Source organism: Fusarium vanettenii, assembly GCF_000151355.1.
Source record: "Fusarium vanettenii 77-13-4 chromosome 6 genomic scaffold NECHAsca_20_chr6_4_0, whole genome shotgun sequence".
Lineage (NCBI taxonomy): Eukaryota > Fungi > Ascomycota > Sordariomycetes > Hypocreales > Nectriaceae > Fusarium > Fusarium vanettenii.
In genome coordinates this window covers 1,565,981-1,585,603 of record NW_003315865.1, presented here as the reverse complement: position 1 = coordinate 1,585,603, position 19,623 = coordinate 1,565,981, and the positions used below count along the sequence as shown (strand labels likewise).

The 19,623-nt window shown below is 53.4% G+C and overlaps 5 protein-coding genes across 5 annotated transcripts; 3 read left to right on the top strand and 2 right to left on the bottom strand.

Moving 5' to 3' along the window:
- Window positions 1-5,277: 5,277 nt before the first annotated feature.
- Window positions 5,278-6,925, top strand: NECHADRAFT_43081 (uncharacterized protein; the record flags this gene model as incomplete). The annotated part of the gene is made up of 4 exons (XM_003045228.1): window positions 5,278-5,347; window positions 5,544-5,824; window positions 5,880-6,641; window positions 6,695-6,925. 4 exons carry the CDS (start codon window positions 5,278-5,280, stop codon window positions 6,923-6,925), a joined length of 1,344 nt encoding a protein of 447 aa, XP_003045274.1.
- Window positions 6,926-7,262: 337 nt separating this feature from the next.
- Window positions 7,263-8,286, bottom strand: NECHADRAFT_16505 (uncharacterized protein; the record flags this gene model as incomplete). Its single annotated transcript, XM_003044824.2, has 2 exons — window positions 7,263-7,586; window positions 7,639-8,286. Coding segments are annotated over 2 exons (972 nt in total), but the record flags the coding sequence as incomplete, so codon positions are not given.
- Window positions 8,287-8,697: 411 nt separating this feature from the next.
- On the top strand, window positions 8,698-9,474 carry HCP2101 (uncharacterized protein; the record flags this gene model as incomplete). The annotated part of the gene is made up of 2 exons (XM_003045227.1): window positions 8,698-8,783; window positions 8,844-9,474. 2 exons carry the CDS (start codon window positions 8,698-8,700, stop codon window positions 9,472-9,474), a joined length of 717 nt encoding a protein of 238 aa, XP_003045273.1.
- A 110-nt stretch (window positions 9,475-9,584) lies between these two features.
- NECHADRAFT_73768 (uncharacterized protein) lies at window positions 9,585-10,123 on the bottom strand. Its single transcript, XM_003044823.1, has 4 exons — window positions 10,063-10,123; window positions 9,974-10,009; window positions 9,790-9,905; window positions 9,585-9,737 (listed from the first exon to the last, which is right to left on the bottom strand). The coding sequence occupies exons 1-4, from the start codon at window positions 10,073-10,075 to the stop codon at window positions 9,684-9,686; spliced, it is 219 nt and encodes a 72-aa protein (XP_003044869.1). The 5' UTR covers window positions 10,076-10,123; the 3' UTR covers window positions 9,585-9,683.
- Window positions 10,124-11,210: 1,087 nt separating this feature from the next.
- NECHADRAFT_43203 (uncharacterized protein) lies at window positions 11,211-18,317 on the top strand (the record flags this gene model as incomplete). The annotated part of the gene is made up of 1 exon (XM_003045226.1): window positions 11,211-18,317. The coding sequence occupies one exon, from the start codon at window positions 11,211-11,213 to the stop codon at window positions 18,315-18,317; it is 7,107 nt and encodes a 2,368-aa protein (XP_003045272.1).
- Between the last annotated feature and the right edge of the window lie 1,306 nt (window positions 18,318-19,623).

Below are 19,623 nucleotides of genomic sequence, written 5' to 3'. Positions count from 1 at the left end.
TCGATAGCCACACTAAAGCCGAACGCCACGGATCAGATACTATGAGGTGTTCAAAAAGGAGAAGGTTGTAGTCGTCGCCGGCGTGCGGCAGAAATGGAGACGGAGGCGGGCAGTCGAAGGGGCTGCTGGATGGATGAGTTGCAGGGTCGCAGGTAGCGAGGCCAGCGGCAGCCCATGTCCCAATCGCCCCAAGACTCAAGGCCTAGGCCATCCGCGAAACAGAGGGCGCCAAGAGAGGTTCCCGCAGACGAAGAGGCGGGGAATAAGCAGCAGTAGAATCGAATCCGAAGACGGAATCGCGATGATGGCGAGGGGCGGCCAAGAGTAGACGATAGTACCAGTCAAGTACAGTCGCAGAGCAGGAGTTGGGATGGGGGAGAGAATTCGCGACCGACGGACGGGGGCGGGCAGACCAGACCAGCAGCAGGAAAGCGGGCGACCAAGTTGAGTTGAGCTAGCTGAGCGAGAGTACGAATGAACGAACGAACGAGAAGAGAGTCAGCGAGTGGAGAGTGGACCTCGACTCTCAAAAGGACCAGGCCAGGCTTTTGGGGCTTTCGATCGGGTCCTTTTGAGGCTTGTCAGAGCCAATCAGCACTGTATAATCGACACAGTACGGCCGTGCCGTGGTGCCGTCTTCCAACCTGGAGAGGTAGGGGAACGGACGGAGAGTGCCAGAAGCGGGTGATGAAGCCGCCGTAGGGAGATGCCGCACAGCGAACGAACACCCGGGGCCGGTGAGGGACGGCCGTGGCAGATTGAGGGAGGGCTGTGAGAGGAGCCCGAGCCAGAGAGGAAGGAAGGGGATGCTGAGACAAAAGGCCTGAAAAGTCGAGTGCCAAGAAGAACCAAGGGACAGGATATGTCGAGCCAAGAGCCGGAGCCAAGCAAAATCCAAGCGCCAACGAGCGATTGACTGGTGAGGGCTGAAGGACAAGAATGGAGCGAAGAGGAAGGGGAGACGCGCAAGTCAAATATTAGATAAGGATGTCTCCGTGAGCTAACGTAGTAGCAAGGGGGAGGGGAGGGCGGCAAGAATTGAGTTGAAGGCGACGATGGCTTCAAGCGCTGTGAAAGACACGGGAGATGAGGACTCTAAATGGACGGGGCGAGTAATAGGCCAAGGTCCTTCAATCCGAACAACGGAGTCCGTCCGAGTAGGCAAGTCGATTGATTGATCCCAAGCAACCACTAAAATTAGAGAAAGGAACATATGCCCCAAACCTGAAGGGACACCTTGTTCGCGATGATGCTCAAGGCCGGGAATAATGGAAGATGGCGCTGGATACACGGCATCTGGAGAAATGGGGGGGACTTGACGGGAGGCTTCGAGTGGAGGGTGGATGGGGGTGATTGTGGAGGGAGCTCGGTGTTTTGCAACTCGCACTGTGCCCTGACCGAGCGATTTCCACGCTGCTGCAGGTGGGATCGGCCCTGGGGGACAACCTTTAGGGGGGCGAGCCCAGATGCAGGAGGACTTTGGCCAGTGCAGAGTCCAGCCCAGCACTGCGCTGCGCTGAGCAGCGCCATGGAACGTGTCAATTGATCTAAGCCAACTCTCTATGCTAACTTTTTTCTATTTTCTAAACAAAGACGTTCAGCTCATGTTGAGTTTACACCGGTAAGCCCTTGTGCTCGACACTCAGTGTCCCAAATAACGCGTCGGTGGCTGGCGGCTGGGGTTCCGTTCCTCTTCAACGCTCTCTCTGTATGTCTCTTTTGACATGGCAAATGAGAGCGCGTATCATTCATTACCACCTACCTGCACAGGCGGAAAAACGGCTATGACGGGATGGTAACCTCGAAAGAAAAGAGCAAGGCCTCTCCACTAGTCAGGGCATGCGAGTGGAACGGGAGCAGAGACGACCACCCATGATCCCAAGCCGCGCGGCCACAAAATAAACTCGCAGTCTCAGGGCGCCCCCCGTTTGAGCGAGGACCTCTCCATCCACCGGACGGTGGCCGGCCAGGCGGGCTCATAGCTCAAGACAATTAGAGCCTGCTGCGCGTCGGCCGCTGTGCGTCTAGCCTAGCCCAGCATGAGACGGCCGGCAGCAATGTACCGCAGCGGATACAGATACTGCCAGCACTGCATAAGTGAGCTGCGGCTAGTTTGCTGGTGGGCTCTGAAGCCGCGAGACGCGAGGGTTGTGATAGCGACAAGGGGGTAAGGCGGCATGGATCCAATCCATGGCCAAACGGAGGTTTATGGGGACCCATGGACGAATGAGCAAACCAGCAAAGGCTCTGGACCACCATCGTCAGCGAGATCCCCCATCCACTTCGATGAGACTGCATCTGCAGGCCTCTATCTGGATGCCAACACGAGACGGGAGTGGTTGAGCAGAGCGGACCGTAACGGAGACTGCCAGGATTTGTGGAGAGAAGTCGTGTTCCCGTCTTATCTGCGGTGGTGGAAAGAATAGCTGCCGAAATAAAGCCTACATCGTACGAGAGATTCACGGCTTGGGCATCAGAAACCTTTTTGTCAAGTGTTACAATTCTGACTTGGTTCGTGGTGGCAGTGTAAGACGAATTTGAGGGTTCTCCAAGGCCAGTTTCCGTTCACTCACAGACAATACCAGTCGTGAAAGAAAACGATGGCATCCCGAATATCAAACGTCAGGAAAGCCAAGTCTTCGTAGTAACATATCACTGGTTCATCTAGGTCCGGACAGGCCGGTGTCACCTACGCGAATCTCCCAACAGTCAGAAACGGGCCCAACTCTGTTCATACCTTATCCTACAACCTTCTGAGTAGTGGCCCGTGTGTGAGCAGCGAGCCCTCGAATTGTGTGGAATAAGGTGAGACAGAAACCCAAGACCGTACTGTGGCCGACTCTTTGACACACCCCGTTTCTCACTGGTACGGCGGCCCCGAAGAAGCCACACGGATGGCATGTTCTGCATCATGACGTACGGGCACAACCAGTCACTTTCTTGACGGACAAGTAGCCAAACAGCAAAGTTAGAACGAGACTGCAGGCCCTTCTTGCGCTGGTTCCCGACGAGCCTCAGCCCTAGGGTCGAATGTTGAGCAAGCTTAATCTGGAAGCAACCATGTCGTCGGCTCCGGGAGACACGGAAGATGGCGGCCGCCCAGTGCCTGGCTGACACGGCACTGTGGGTCGTTTTTTTTTCGCCGGGGCCTTTTGGGAAGGTGGGCGCCACACGAGGAAGCAGGGGGAGCCACGAAATGCCACAAATCCTGGTCTCGACGTGCCATACCGCATTTCCAGACTCAAGAAAGCCTCGTAATTAACTAACAGTACGGCCGAGTAAAGAATAGACTCAAAACGGCGTCCCACTCTACAATCGCGGCGTATCTTGTCTGTCAAAGATATGCGCGTCCTCTATTCTCGGTGACTATTTTCAGCAGAACGAGAGCCTCTTCCATGACATCATCCCTCCCTCTCCTTTTACCTGCCCTCTCACATTCCGGCTCTCGCCCGGGTTTGCTCCGGGCACGGGGTTTCAGCTGGGTCGCCAAGCCATTCCGCCCTCCACAGGACGAACCTCAACAGGCAAGGCTCTCTCTCACCTTGTTCGCTTCTTCGGCCCCGACTTTCGAGTCGCGAGATCAACCCATTGGCTGAAAAGGTGCCCGGTGGTTCTTTTTCACGTCAGACCCATGCGCAACCGTCGTCCTTTTTTCTGGGTCGGCATGGGCTCTCTCTTCGGCCGATAAGGGCGGAGCAGGCCGGACGAGAAAGGCGAACGAGTTTGTGCAGAAGAACCGCGCTGAGACGAGGTCTTGGCTTTGGTCTTGGCACTAAAGCTTTGTTTCAACCTCTTCCACGATGCTTCTTGGAAGGGCAGATGGAACCACGAGTGCCGGCTCGTTCAGCCTTATGACTTACACCTCTTGTACTCTAAATATTTCACCAAGACTTTAAAATATTAACTCTCGAGTAAACCGACGCTGTCGTCTCTCGTCCAGAGTCGAGTGACGCCGCTGATCGTTTCCCAGACAGGCGAATCCTCCCTGTCCATATTTACACGCGCCATTTTCTTTTTCGCGTCGTGAGGTGCTCCCATCATGCCACCCCTGCTTACGACGCATCTTCACAATAGCGTCCAGCTAATGCCATTCTGCTTCTACGATGTCCTCAACATGGACATTCTCGCTTACGCAAGACACGAAAAGCAATGCACCGGGAAGCCGGCACATCCCCAACGACGTCATGCTTGGCGCAATAAGACTTTGGGGGTTGATTCTGGGGATTAAGGGTCCTCGAGTTTGTGGCGATATCGCTAGGACGATGGCTGCATCAAGTGCCGGACATGTCTTTGTGGCATGGCTCGTTCGTCTGATGCACGATGGTGGATAACCTCGCGCCCATCTGCAACGTTGTCTCTCCTCCCCTGCTTCTAGAAGACCACGGGAATAACTTCAAGCCTCAATCATCCCAGCTAGTCGCCTGGCTTTCTTTTGGACAAAGGTGAGATGACGACAGAGGCGGCGCATTGATGCCAGCAACGGCGCGAAATCCACCACTCGTAGGATGCCAAAGATGACTCCGAGTCGAGTTTGGGGGAAGCCGAGATTCCTGTGCCCCCGAACGAATGGCATGTTCTCGTGGCTGATATCGCAAGCGCTTCTTGCATAACAACAAATGGCGGAGTGCAACGCTCTAGAGCCAATATCATGACGTCTAATCGCCAACGTTGTGAATCCCAGGCTCGATGTGCCGTCTTGGCAAGACCACAGTGTAAGTGTTTATCGAGTAAGACGGTGAAGTCGGCCGCCCTATCTGCTTTACGGCGCAGCAGCCTGCCGCTTCGGGACCGACATTTGGCTCCGCAAACCGGCATCGGAGCTGTGAAGACGGAGAAGAGAAGCGGTCGACGAAAGGCGGTATTTCGCAGCTGTTATTCACAGTCCTCTGGTCCAATTCGAAGGTTCATGTTGAGCGAGATAATCATTATCGACTGCGGAGAAATATTCACAGAATCACTATTCCAGGCTTCACTGATGAATCATGTATAAAAATTTGAGTTTGACAGATGATGAGCCGTAATTGAAGGACCATTCTCAGACATTTTTGCCAAGCAATCTTGACTCACCTTGTCTTGTGCTCACCTCTTCACCTTGGTCTCACCGAGATCCCCCACCTCACGTAATTCCCCAGCTCCTCCACCCCCACCGCAGCCTAGCATCGCAAGGCCACCAACACGTGCGACCCTCCAAACGTCAAGCTCCAGAGCTCTCTGATCTTCACATTCCTAGCCCTCGGATGAGCTCGAGGGTCTTGACTGCCGACACTCACATTCGCCATGTCGACGTCAAACTCTCTGCTGGGTTTCTTTACCCTGATGAGTAACCAGGGTGGTACCATCGTTAGAGGTTCGTTCAGCCACCGCCAGCAGGTGCTCTTCACGTCATGAGCTTCGTGAATCTGCCGTTCTTTGAGCACAATGCTGACTCGACTCCCTCCAGAGCAACCCAAGCTTGACCTCGATCTTTACATCCAGAACTACTCCGGTACGTTGCAGTAACCTCGTCGATTTCCTTCCACCCGGCTAATAGCTCCCGTGCCCAGGCCGAACGAGGTTCGATCGTCTCCTCCACATCGCAAAGTCCTCGGTACCGCTATGTGTCGACGCCCTCAAGGCCGCTATCGCTGAGGCCAAGTCTGGCACAGATGTAACCCAGTATAATGATGCCTGGGACTGCATCCGCTTCGCAGCTCCCGGGGAGCCAGAAGCTCAGAAAGACCAGGCTTGGGTCGATAAGACCGATCGCGCGAACAGAGCCGAAACCGCACGCCTCGAAGCCGAACTTAAGCAATACCGTCATAACTTGATCAAGGAAAGCATTCGGGTGTGTTTCTTCCACTAGTGTAAAACACGGAATCAGGCAGTGCTAAGATGCGTAGATGGGTAACGAGGAGCTTGGAGTGCATTTTGAGAAGACAGGATGTCTTAGCGATGCAGCCGAGGCGTACAACCGCATGCGTCAGGATGTAACGACAACCAAGCACATCATCGACTGCGGCCTCCATCTTGTCAACATCTATCTCTATCGCCGAGATTGGACCATGGTCATCAACAGTCTCGGCAAAGTCACCGGAGTCCAGAGTGGTGAGGAAGAGAAGTTCTACCAGCCCTTCACCAAGCTCGTATCCGGTATTGCCCTCCTTGGGTTGAAGCATTACTCGGACGCAGCCAAGAACTTCCTCCAGATTGACTTCGATATCCCTCCCACCCAGTACAACCACATCGCCAGTCCCAATGATATCGCTATATACGGAGGTCTACTGGCATTGGCCACCATGGAGAGAAAGGAACTCCAGGCTCGCGTCCTAGACAACCCATCGTTCCGATCATTCCTTGAGCACGAGCCTCATATCCGAAAAGCTATCAGCCTCTTCGTGAATGGTAGATACTCAGCCTGCTTGTCGATTCTAGAGTCGTTCCGGAATGACTACATGCTGGATATCTACCTGCAACGACATGTCGCGGCAATCTACACGCAGATTCGAAGCAAGTGCATCACTCAGTACTTTGTTCCCTTCTCTTGTGCTACTCTGGACAACTTGAACCAGGCTTTTGCGTCAGACGGGGAGTCCATTGAGAATGAGCTCGTATCAATGATCCGAGATGGAACGCTCAGGGCCCGACTGGACGCAAAGAACAAGGTAACACTACTCCATACTTGCAACATGACGACTGTTTACTGATACTTGCCCAGCTGCTCATCGCGGTCCAGCCTGACCCCCGACTCCAGATGCAGCAGAGTGCTATTGAGGTCGCCCGCCAGTACGAGCTCGAGGCCAAAGAGAGACTCCGCCGCATCAGCATAATCTCGGCTGGGCTGGAGGTCGTGGGTAAGAGGCAGCCGCCTCTTCTCGGTCGAGGAGTCGAGGAAACTTGGTATGACGAATCTAAAGCATCTGAGCAAGGCGCCGCTGCTGAAGCATAGGGGATCATCGTCGGCCGCTCTGGAATGTTTTAGAAGAAGCTCAGCAGATTATGCTTTTCAAGACCAAGCTTGATGGAACAACACAAAATTTGAGAGACGAAATTGCACCTTTGCGATCCGGGCGTTTAGGTATCCGGTCACCACGAAATCACACATCAATAGGTGCATAGGTAGCCCTATTAGAGTTAGATCAGGCGTACAGGGGCATGCGTTGAAATGGGATCACTGGCAATTGCTTTGTAGTTATTTGGTATTCACTTCTTCCGCATCGTTGCGGGGGTATCATATATAAAATGCATCCAGTCTTCCATCTCCTATCTTGCTTCCAGCTTTTCTCTCAGCCCATCAACTGCCTCAGATCCGTAGGCGGCCACCGTACTTGTGCAAAGGTGAGGCACCGCTTTATACTCTGTAGATACTTGCGCGTGACCTCGTCGCCCATGACATGTCCCTTCTCACCGTCGTGCAGCTTCTCTCGAGCACTTCGCTCGTGGATACCAACCATGGTAACACCAATAGGCCAGGCTGCCTTTCCAATACTCAGACGAAGGTATCCGTCGTTGGCATCCACGTATCGTCGCTCTTGAAGAGCCTGGACGATCTCGATGACAGGCTTCAGGATGTCATCATCGAGCTCTCCTTGCTCAAACTTGCGAAACAGCTGCATAACGTTAGTCTCAAGATCCAAGCATCAATAAGGCAGTCAGACATACCGGCTTCATATTCTCACGAGTCTGCACCATGGCATTGTATGCCGTCTTGCTGGCGCTCGTATCCCGCTTTTCAGACTCCATTGCCCGCTCATATTCTGTCAGAACCATGGTGAAGTAACTCGCCAGTTGTCGGAAGAGCCACTGGCGACCTTCCTTGTCCTGCGGTACCGTCCCGTCGACCTTCATATCCTTCTCCTCCACTAGCTGTAGGGTTGTCGGTATCGGCCCCTTTGTCACCACCGTCGTCAACTTGCGATATCTTCTGACCCTTGCAGTATGGCTCTCTCCAAATAGCACTGCCGGCTCGCCAAGCGCTCTCAGCTTCTCGACAAGCTCCTCTTCCGGCACATCCTCACTGCCCTGGAGACCATCCTCAGCATCCTCGCTCTTGGCCTTCACCAACTCCGGCAGGCCGAGGCGCTTCCGCCTCGCGCGCTCCTCCTCGGCCTCTTGTTCTTCACGTCTCCGGCGTGACTCCTCGGCGAGTTTGCGGCGCTTCTCTTCGCGGGCGGCGTTCTCGGCGGCAACCTCCTCCTCGCGCTTGCGCTTCGCGGCGACTTTGGCTTCACGCTCGGCTTCGAGGGCCTTCTGCTCGGCGAGATATGCTTCTTTTCGTTGGGCTTCGACTTCTGAGCGTTTGAGGTACTTCTTGTCGCCACTGCTGCCGCTGCTCTTGGACTTGGAGAGCTCCTTGTTCATCAACGCCGCGAAGTCCATGGTAATATAGGAGATGTGTAGCTGATGTGGGTTGGTTTGACGTGGATATGGCGTTGAATATGATTGATAGTCTGGTTTTTGTAGGTCTCACCGTTAGAGGTCTACAATTCGAATGGTTCCAACAGTTGTCGCAAAGTTGAAGTTAATGGATCTCGAAGTTTCCTGGTCGCGACATGGTTATCGATTGCGGTTATACCCCGGCTGAATATGGGCCGACTCATCAGGACGTGATGGCATTTCAACCCTCTCGTCTTTTACAACTATCGATATACAAGAGATCTCTGGATAATTTAATTTCACTTTGGGGGAGATATTCACGTCTTACCGATCAGGCCTTCAGATATGGCGTCTCCGCCGCAAAAATCGCTTCGCGAGGACACGACCCCGTTTCTCTTACAGCTCTTCTATCGAACTGGAGCACTTCACAGGTATTGAAGGCCCACCAACTGCTGCTCTCAAGATCGAATACTCACCAACAACTATCAAAGGCCTGATGAATTCGCGTCGCATACACAACCGGCGCACATTTCTGTATACACATGGCCGGACTGCACTCTTCATGAGCTGGCTCTTGAACTAGCAGCTGCCAAACCATCCGCCTTCCCCTCCCCCGCCGTTGGAACTCGTCTTGTATTCCAACTCGTCTTTCCAGATCTGCGCAACACCAGTCAAATCGCGAATTCGCCTCCCCGGTTTGGTGTTAAGGACCTCGGCAGCATTGTGATAGGTGAGCGAGGGCCAGATACAGAATCAACAGAAGATGTCGATATGGACGCCCCGTTGAGAGGGCCAAAGGACGTGGAGAAGACACTCAGCGACGCGCGATTCGTGGTGGGCGATTACATCTCGTGCGCTATTCTACCACCTTTTTCAGATGGGTCAGTGGCTCCGGCATCGAGCGTTCGAAGGGAGACAGGTCCAGGCCCGCGTGAAGGTCGAGGTGGTTCGCGAGGAGGGTTTCGGGATCGTGAGAATGGCTTTGGTCGTGGCGGATCTCGGGGAGGGCGAGGCGGTTGGAGAGAAGATATCGGGGGTGGATTCCCAATGGGCGATTGGAGGAGAGGCGAGACGCTGCCAGATGGCCCCGGTGGGAGATCGAGAGGTAGAGGAAGGTGGTAGTAGAGTGAGGACCATGCTGTTGTTAGGTTGGCGGCGTCATGCGTTATACCCAATTGCCGTTTGACAATTCATTCCGAAATTTCACGTCATTCGAAACTTGTAAATGCCGTCGTCTTGACCTCTTCGTTCCATTGAATTCCTACCATGGGTTCTATCCCAAGCTGGACGCTTTATATGTACAATTCCCACATCTCCGGCATCAAGTGAACTTATTTCTCGTAGACGAGGTCGCCCTTTCGCTTCGCTCGGAAATCCCAAAGTCCCTTGTGTTGTCAGTGATTCGCCCCGTGGACCGTATTCCTCGGCAAAACTCACGTCGGTCTTGTAGGCAATGTAGCCCATGATGGCGGGAATCACACCGACGTAGATGAAGGTGATCTTGGCGGTTCGGGGAGTCCATCGGAAGTAGTGGTGACGGGTCTTCATCATAGCTATTCCATCCTGTTAGAAAGGCTCGGGGGAGGGCGGTTGTCGTCGAAGCCGGGGAGAAGTCACGCACCCTGATACTTCAGGTAAGCCGGGTCCGGCTTGACGTCTGTCGGACGGTGGTTAGCGATGGACAGCAATTCGGCCTGTCGGGGAGCCTACTAAGGTGCGCCATTTTGATTGACGGCAGCGGGTGTCTTGCTGGTGCGGTTCGGGGGCGAATTGGCCGTCGTGGTGGTCAAACTGGAGGTCGTTTACCTTGGGACGACGATGCTCGGAAGTTGAAGGTTCGAGGCTTAGGTAACGCAATTCCAGTAGTCGCCATTGGCTGGAGCTGAGCATCACAGCCGGGCGCGATTCACAGAAGTGGGTAAGTACCCTGTAGCAACCAGATGTGAACTTGGAGACAATATGTCCGTGATGTTTGGAGAGCACGTGTTGTGCCAATACATTGTCTTTCGAATTAAAAATGATGTATTATTGATTGTATTTCAATTTTTTGCCTGTTCATTACGAGTGTTGTGTTCATGTATTCCCATGTGTTGAATCACATTCTCATTGTGTTCCTATTATCATCCAGCTCAAGACTGAACTACTTGTCACTGAGACGTTAGTAGACTTCGTATAATCCAGCACATATGAACCAGCCAAACGATGTCTACGACGGGGTATGTAGCACAGGTGCATAGAGGAATAAGACATAGAAGCAGTGATTCAATTCAGGAGAAGATACCGTAAGTAGGCCAGCAATTAATACCCATTGAGGGTGATCGAGTTCAAGCCTCAAGCACAAGTATGCCCCACAAATGGTGCCCAGGCATACACTACGGGAGCTCGTATGAAGCCTTGCTGAGGCCATTGCGACATGATTTATGGCACTTGAAGGTTAATTGATGCCCATTGTTTGCGTTATTGAACCTTTAGTGTAAGCTTCGGATCTGTTAGTGCTGTGTATTTCTGTTAAGCCGTTCTGAAGACCCTCTCAGGCCCTTATCAAATCCTTTGACCTCTGCGCTACTAGGCAAAAGTAATTTTCACAAGTTGTAGAAATAAGAGGTACACTTTGCGCGATAACTGCTAGCACAGCTGTTTGCCCAGGAGTTTATGTCAACCAAGTTCGGTGTCAAATCTTTCATGCCTGAGTAGCGCTCATTTGCCTTCATGCATGACCCACGTGACCGGACCCACCTTACCTAGCGCGTCGCCCCTGCGACCAGAACTTGAATTTGTCGCGACGGAGGCGACCATACACCAAGAACTTCACTTCATCTCCGCCTTGGTTGTCGCTGCGCGCGCATCGCGGAATCATCATGTCGCAGCATCCCCCGCCACCGCCCCCCGGCTGGGGACCTCCTCCCCCTCCTCCGCCGTCGTCCTCACTACCTCCTCCCCCATCGACGCCGGCACCTCCTCCGCCAGGCTATCGTCCTCCGACTGATCCCCAGATCGCCAAGTTCGCCCAGAAGAAAAAGGAATGGGTTCGAAATCAGCGCAATCGATTTGGCGAGAAGCGGAAGGGCGGGTTTGTGCAGACACAGAAGGCGGACATGCCACCGGAGCACTTGCGCAAGATCGTGAAGGATATCGGTGATGTTTCGCAAAAGAAGTACACGAACGACAAGCGAAGCTACTTGGGAGCTCTCAAGTTCATGCCTCATGCGGTCCTGAAGCTCCTCGAGAACATGCCCATGCCATGGGAGTCGGCGCGTGAAGTCAAGGTTCTATACCACGTCAACGGTTGCCTGACCCTTGTCAACGAGATTCCTCGAGTCATCGAACCCGTCTTCTTTGCGCAGTGGGCAATGATGTGGACATTTATGCGAAAGGAAAAGGCCGATCGACGACTGTTCAAGCGCATGCGATTCCCGCCGTTCGACGATGAAGAACCTCCCCTGTCGTGGTCTGAGAACCTGGAGGATGTCGAGCCCCTGGAGCCTATCCAGATGGAACTCGATGAGGATGATGATGCGGCAGTCTACGAATGGTTCTACGATCACCGACCTCTCCTGGACACGCCCCATGTCAACGGACCCAGTTACAAGTCCTGGAACCTCACATTACCCCAGATGGCCACACTATTCCGTCTCAGTCGGCCTCTTGTTTCGGATGTGGTGGATAAAAACTACTTCTACCTCTTCGACCTGAAGAGTCTATTAACAGCCAAGGCCCTCAACGTCGCTCTGCCCGGTGGCCCTCGATTCGAGCCCCTATACAAGGATATCGACCCTAATGATGAGGACTTTGGCGAATTCAACGCCATCGACCGTATCATCTTCCGAAACCCCATTCGAACCGAGTTCCGAGTGGCTTACCCCTTCCTTTATAACTCTCTCCCGAGAAGTGTGCACCTGTCATGGCACTCTCACCCCCAGGTTGTGTTCAACAGAGCCGATGACCCCGACCTGCCGACCTTCCACTTCGATCGCCGGATCAACCCCATCTCTTCACGAACTGTTGCGTCAAAGAACGTCGAGGTTTCGCTGGAGGATGAGCTTTTTGGACCCGGAAACATCGAGGAGCCGGAGGAAGATGCTTTCCAGCTCCCTGCCGGCATGGAGCCATTCCTTGCTGACGAAGACCTTGAAAATGAGGACACATCGTCAGCGGTTGAGCTATGGTGGGCGCCATATCCCTTCGATCGACGTTCGGGTAACATGGTGCGGGCACAAGACGTGCCTCTGGTTAAGCAGTGGTATCTCGAGCACCCTCCATCTGACCGACCCCCAGTCAAGGTCCGAGTTTCGTACCAGAAGCTCCTCAAGAACTTTGTTCTCAACGAGCTTCACAAGAAGACCCCCAAGGCGCAGAACAAACAGAACTTGCTGCGATCTCTCAAGCAAACCAAGTTCTTCCAGCAGACAACAATTGACTGGGTTGAGGCTGGTCTGCAGGTCTGCCGTCAGGGTTTCAACATGCTCAACCTTCTCATCCACCGCAAGAATCTGACATACCTCCATCTTGATTACAACTTCAACTTGAAGCCCGTCAAGACCTTGACAACCAAGGAGCGAAAGAAGTCTCGTTTCGGAAACGCATTCCATCTGATGCGTGAGATTTTGAGGTTGACAAAGCTGATTGTGGATGCTCAAGTGCAATACAGACTTGGAAACATCGATGCTTTCCAGCTCGCTGATGGTATTCTGTACGCCTTCAACCACGTCGGTCAGCTTACCGGTATGTACCGATACAAGTACAAGTTGATGCACCAAATTCGAACTTGCAAGGATCTGAAGCATCTCATCTACTACCGTTTCAACTCCGGACCGGTTGGCAAGGGTCCTGGTTGTGGTTTCTGGGCTCCCGCCTGGAGAGTCTGGCTCTTCTTCATGCGAGGTATAATTCCCCTTCTCGAACGATGGCTGGGCAACCTCCTGTCTCGTCAGTTCGAGGGTCGACACAGCAAGGGAGTGGCCAAGACTGTCACGAAGCAGCGTGTTGAGTCTCATTTCGATTTAGAACTCCGCGCGTCTGTGATGGCTGATCTCATGGACATGATGCCTGAGGGTATCAAGCAGAACAAGGTCAACACCGTCCTCCAGCACTTGTCTGAGGCGTGGCGATGCTGGAAGAGCAACATCCCCTGGAAGGTGCCTGGTTTGCCTGCGCCCATCGAGAACATCATCCTTCGTTATGTCAAGTCAAAGGCAGATTGGTGGATCTCGGTTGCTCACTACAACCGTGAGCGTATCCGAAGAGGCGCCACTGTCGACAAGACGGTGGCGAAGAAGAACGTTGGCCGCTTGACACGTCTTTGGCTCAAGGCTGAGCAAGAACGACAGCACAACCACATGAAGGACGGTCCTTATGTCTCGTCTGAGGAGGCTGTTGCCATTTACACCACTACTGTCCACTGGCTCGAGTCGCGCAAGTTCTCTCCCATCCCCTTCCCCAGTGTTTCCTACAAGCACGACACCAAGATTTTGATTCTTGCTCTCGAGCGTCTGAGGGAAGCGTACTCGGTAAAGGGCCGCCTCAACCAGAGTCAACGAGAAGAGTTGGCGTTGATTGAGCAAGCCTACGACAGCCCTGGCACAACCCTGGAGCGTATCAAGCGGTTCTTGCTTACTCAGCGAGCCTTCAAGGAGGTCAACATCGACATGAACGACAACTACAGCACCATTAACCCCGTTTATGACATTGAGCCCATCGAGAAGATCAGCGACGCTTATCTGGATCAGTACCTTTGGTACCAGGCGGACCAGCGTCACCTCTTCCCAGCATGGATCAAACCTTCGGACTCCGAGGTTCCCCCCTTGTTGGTTTACAAGTGGGCTCAAGGTATCAACAACCTGGGTGGTGTCTGGCAGTCTGAAAACGGCGAGTGCAACGTCATGATCGAGACGGAGCTTTCCAAGGTGTACGAGAAGATGGAGCTTACACTGCTCAACTCTCTGTTGAGGCTGATCATGGACCACAACTTGGCCGACTACATCACAGCCAAGAACAACGTTCAGCTTACGTACAAGGACATGAACCATGTCAACAGCTACGGTATGATTCGTGGTCTGCAGTTCTCTGCATTCGTGTTCCAGTACTATGGCCTTGTCTTGGATCTTCTCCTGCTCGGACCTCAGCGAGCCAGCGAGATTGCTGGACCTCCCCAGAGCCCCAACGACTTCTTGCAGTTCCGTGACCGCGAGACAGAAACCAGCCACCCAATCCGCCTTTATACTCGATACATCGACAAGGTCTGGATCTTCCTCCGATTTACTGCCGAAGAGTCCCGAGACCTCATCCAGCGGTTCCTCACTGAGCAGCCTGATCCCAACTTCGAGAACGTTATTGGCTACAAGAGCAAGAAGTGCTGGCCCCGAGACTCTCGTATGCGTTTGATGCGTCACGATGTGAACCTCGGTCGAGCTGTCTTCTGGGATATGAAGAACCGTCTGCCTCGATCTGTGACAACGATTGAGTGGGATGACAGCTTCGTGAGCGTTTACAGTCGTGACAACCCTAACCTGCTGTTTTCTATGTGCGGCTTTGAGGTCCGCATTCTGCCAAAGATTCGGAACCAGAACGATGAGTTCCCGGTCAAGGACAGTGTCTGGTCTCTCGTCGACAATACCACCAAGGAGAGAACAGCGCACGCCTTCTTGCAGGTCACTGAGGAGGATATTCAAAAGTTCAACAACCGTATCCGACAAATTCTCATGTCCTCGGGTTCCACCACTTTCACCAAGATTGCCAACAAGTGGAACACTGCCCTGATCGCACTCTTCACCTACTACCGAGAGGCAGCTGTCTCCACCGTCGACCTGCTTGATACCATTGTCAAGTGTGAGACCAAGATCCAGACCCGTGTCAAGATTGGTCTTAACTCCAAGATGCCGTCTCGTTTCCCTCCTGCGGTCTTCTATACCCCGAAGGAGTTGGGTGGTCTTGGTATGATTTCCGGCTCTCACATCCTCATTCCCGCAAGTGACAAGCGCTGGTCAAAGCAAACCGACACTGGTGTTACTCATTACAGGGCTGGAATGACTCATGATGAGGAGACCTTGATTCCCAACATTTTCCGGTACATCATCCCCTGGGAGGCTGAGTTCATCGACTCACAGCGCGTCTGGACCGAGTATTCGCAGAAGCGTCTCGAAGCTAATCAACAGAACCGTCGTCTTACTCTTGAGGATCTCGAGGATAGCTGGGATCGTGGTCTGCCTCGAATCAACACTCTGTTCCAGAAGGACCGAAGTACCCTGAGCTTCGACAAGGGTTTCCGTGCCCGAGCAGAGTTCAAGGTCTACCAGCTCATGAAGAACAATCCTTTCTGGTGGACTAGTCAGCGTCATGACGGAAAACTCTGGAATCTCAACGCTTACCGAACCGATGTCATCCAAGCCCTGGGTGGTGTGGAAACTATCCTGGAGCACACCTTGTTCAAAGCCACCGGTTTCCCGTCATGGGAAGGCCTCTTTTGGGAGAAAGCGAGCGGTTTTGAAGAATCCATGAAGTTCAAGAAGTTGACGAACGCTCAGCGTTCCGGTTTGAACCAAATTCCTAACCGTCGATTCACTCTGTGGTGGTCACCCACCATCAACCGCGCCAACGTCTACGTCGGTTTCCAGGTGCAGCTTGATCTTACGGGTATCTTCTTGCACGGAAAGATCCCTACTCTGAAGATCTCGCTCATCCAGATCTTCCGAGCCCATTTGTGGCAGAAGATTCACGAGTCCGTTGTCATGGATTTGTGTCAGGTGTTTGACCAGGAGCTGGAGTCTCTCGGCATTGAGACAGTCCAAAAGGAGACCATTCATCCGCGAAAGTCGTACAAGATGAACAGTTCTTGCGCCGATATCCTGCTGTTCTCTAACCACAAGTGGAATGTCACACGGCCATCTCTCCTTTACGACACCAAGGACGTCATTGAGCCCACAACCACCAACAAGTTCTGGATTGATGTCCAGCTCCGATACGGTGATTACGACTCTCACGACATTGAACGATATACCCGTGCCAAGTACCTCGACTACACAACCGACAGTGCCAGCATCTACCCCTCGGCGACTGGTCTCATGGTTGGTATTGATCTTGCTTACAACCTGTACTCTGCCTATGGCATGTATTTCCCTGGCTTGAAGGTCCTTGTTCAGCAAGCCATGGCCAAGATCATGAAGGCCAACCCCGCCTTGTACGTTCTGCGGGAGCGCATTCGAAAGGCTCTGCAGCTGTACGCCTCTGAGAGCAACCAGGAGTTCCTCAACTCACAAAACTACTCGGAACTCTTCAGCAACCAGACGCAGCTGTTCATCGATGACACTAACGTTTACCGTGTGACCATCCACAAGACATTCGAGGGTAACTTGACGACTAAGCCTATCAACGGTGCCATCTTCATTTTCAACCCCCGAACCGGTCAACTCTTCCTCAAGATCATTCACACTAGCGTTTGGGCCGGACAGAAACGTCTGGGTCAGCTGGCCAAGTGGAAGACTGCCGAAGAAGTGGCTGCCCTGATTCGCTCTTTGCCTGTGGAGGAACAGCCGAAGCAGCTGATCGTGACCCGAAAGGGTCTTCTGGACCCCCTCGAGGTCCATCTGCTCGACTTCCCCAACATTTCGATCCGAGCTTCTGAGCTTCAACTGCCCTTCCAAGCTGCGATGAAGGTGGAGAAGCTGGGAGACATGATCCTTCGTGCGACTGAACCTCAGATGGTGCTCTTCAACCTGTACGATGAGTGGCTCAAGAGCATCTCGTCTTACACTGCCTTCTCTCGTCTCGTCCTTATCCTGCGTGCGCTCCACGTCAACCCGGACAAGACGAAGCTCATCCTCCGACCCGACAAGACCGTCATCACCCATGAGCACCACATCTGGCCATCTCTGCCGGATGAGGAGTGGATCAAGGTTGAAACGCAGCTCCGAGATCTCATCCTGAACGACTATGGCAAGAAGAACAATGTTAATGTGTCGAGTTTGACTACCAGTGAAGTGCGAGACATTATCCTTGGTATGGAGATTTCGGCACCATCCATGCAGCGACAACAGGCAGCCGAGATCGAGAAGCAGCAGCAGGAACAGGCACAGTTGACGGCCGTGACCACCAAGACGCAGAACGTTCACGGCGAGGAGATTATCGTTACGACCACATCGCAGTTTGAGCAGCAGACGTTTGCTTCCAAGACCGAATGGCGAACCCGGGCCATCGCTACATCCAACCTGCGGACTCGAGCCAAGAACATCTACGTCTCATCAGTTGACAATGATTTGGACGACATTACCTACGTTATGCCTAATAATATCCTAAAGCGCTTTATCACCATTGCGGATCTTAGGGTGCAAGTGGCTGGCTACCTGTACGGCTCATCGGCACCGGACAACGATCAGGTCAAGGAGGTCAAGTGTATCGTCATGATCCCCCAGATTGGTGGTCTTCGCAACGTGCAGCTGCCGCAGCAGCTCCCCCAGAGCGAGTTCCTCGACGGCATGGAGCCCCTGGGTGTGATCCACACCGTGTCTGGCAACGAGCTGCCGTACATGTCTGCCACGGATGTGACGGAACACTCCAAGCTTCTCGATGCGCACGGTGAGTGGGACAAGACCAACACGGTCACAGTGTCCGTGGCGTTCACGCCCGGCAGTGTGTCTCTCTCCGCCTGGGGTCTCACTCCTGCTGGCTACAAGTGGGGTGCAGAGAACAAGGACATTCAGAGCGACCAGCCCCAGGGCTTTACGACAACCATGGGAGAGAAGCGCAAGCTGCTCCTCAGTCCCCGATTCAGGGGTTTCTTCCTGGTACCGGACGATGGCAGGTGGAACTACAGCTTCATGGGCAGTGCGTTCGCAGGAATGGAGAAGAAGCCGGTGCACGTCAAGCTGGATACGCCGATCCCATTCTACAGCGACCAGCATAGACCTGTGCACTTCCACAGTTTTGCGGAGTTGGAAGACATTTGGGTGGACCGATCGGACAACTTTGCGTAAAGCGGCAGGACAAAAAAAGATCAAGGGTTGTGGGGATGAGCATGGATATAGGGCACGGTAGAATGGGATGGGAACTGGGATGAACGTGGGAGAGGGAGGGATCGATCACCATACGAAGAAAAAGCACAGACAGGAGGAGGGACACTGGACGATCAGCGCAATCTATTTTGTTCGGCATCTTGACATCAGATGCGCGCTAATGAGGAAGGGAGGGAGGCGTTCTTTTTGTTGTTGATGGCCTCTTGTCTTGTTGTAATTGATTGTGTTAGGCATACTTGATCTTTTTTTTTTTTTTTTTGCTGTAAAATAAGATTTAAAATGGTTCATGGAGAAATCAAGACCGAGATGACCCAATCAAACCAATTCCGCTCTTGGGTGACGCACACATCCGATGTCAGTTGTTTCCGAGCGGCATGATTTCCTGATCTGGCTTTGACAGATTCTGCGATTCGTGAAGACAGTTGACAAACGGCTCCAAGACAGGGGCCGCATAATGACCCACGTCGGTAGCCGGGCCTTTGTCCGACTTCTTGGGAAGAGACGGGTCCCAGGCCTGGCCTGGCCTGGCAGGCGACTGGGATGAATAGGCTCGACAGGCTGGGGAGCACAAGCAGTCTTCCCAACTGGGGTCCTCCTGCTGGGTCTGCTGGGTCTGCTGGGAGGCGGCTTCACCGAGGGCGTGGAACCGCGCCGTGAGTTGGATCATGTGCGTGGGGGAGTGAAATTGGTTGTTTATGCATTCATGCGTCGCGTACTTTACAGGCGAGCTGAGATGTGAGTAAAGTAAAAAACGCGTAAAGTGGACTGGGACTGTGCGTGAGCGGCTTCATCGACGCACGGCACGAGTCGCTTGGGCGGCATGACAAAAGGAATTCTGGCTGCACGTTGGTGCTCTAGGCGCAGCCTGACGTTGGGATGGACGCTAATCAGGGACGTAACCCGAGGTTTTGGATAGGCCATCTTGAGATTGTTCGGCCGTTCGTCCAACGGGGGATGAGATCTGCAGCGGGTGATTTGTGCTGACGTCGATTGCTATTTTCATCACCCATGTCAGCAACGCCTAACCATGGTAATGACCCGCAGTGAATGGATAATCTGCCGCGCTGTGGTCAACGCGGCGTCTGTACCTGCGCAAGCGGTGGTACGAGTGTCCTCCCCCGATGGCGTCAAAGGGGAGCTCGGCAAGATGGTCGATCCTGCCCCAGAGTTGGTACTCGAGATGGAGGGTGTTCGTGTGAGGGAGCTTGGGAGCCCAGCTCAGCTCAGCTGGGTGCCTGCCGCCTGCTAGTTAGCTCCCGGCCGTTGG

Coding starts and splice junctions, on each gene's coding strand:
- NECHADRAFT_73768 (XM_003044823.1), bottom strand. Junction 9,906..9,973: donor GGCTTACCTGAAGTATCAGG/GTGCGTGACTTC, acceptor AGGATGGAATAG/CTATGATGAAGACCCGTCAC. Junction 9,738..9,789: donor ACATTGCCTACAAGACCGAC/GTGAGTTTTGCC, acceptor TGACAACACAAG/GGACTTTGGGATTTCCGAGC.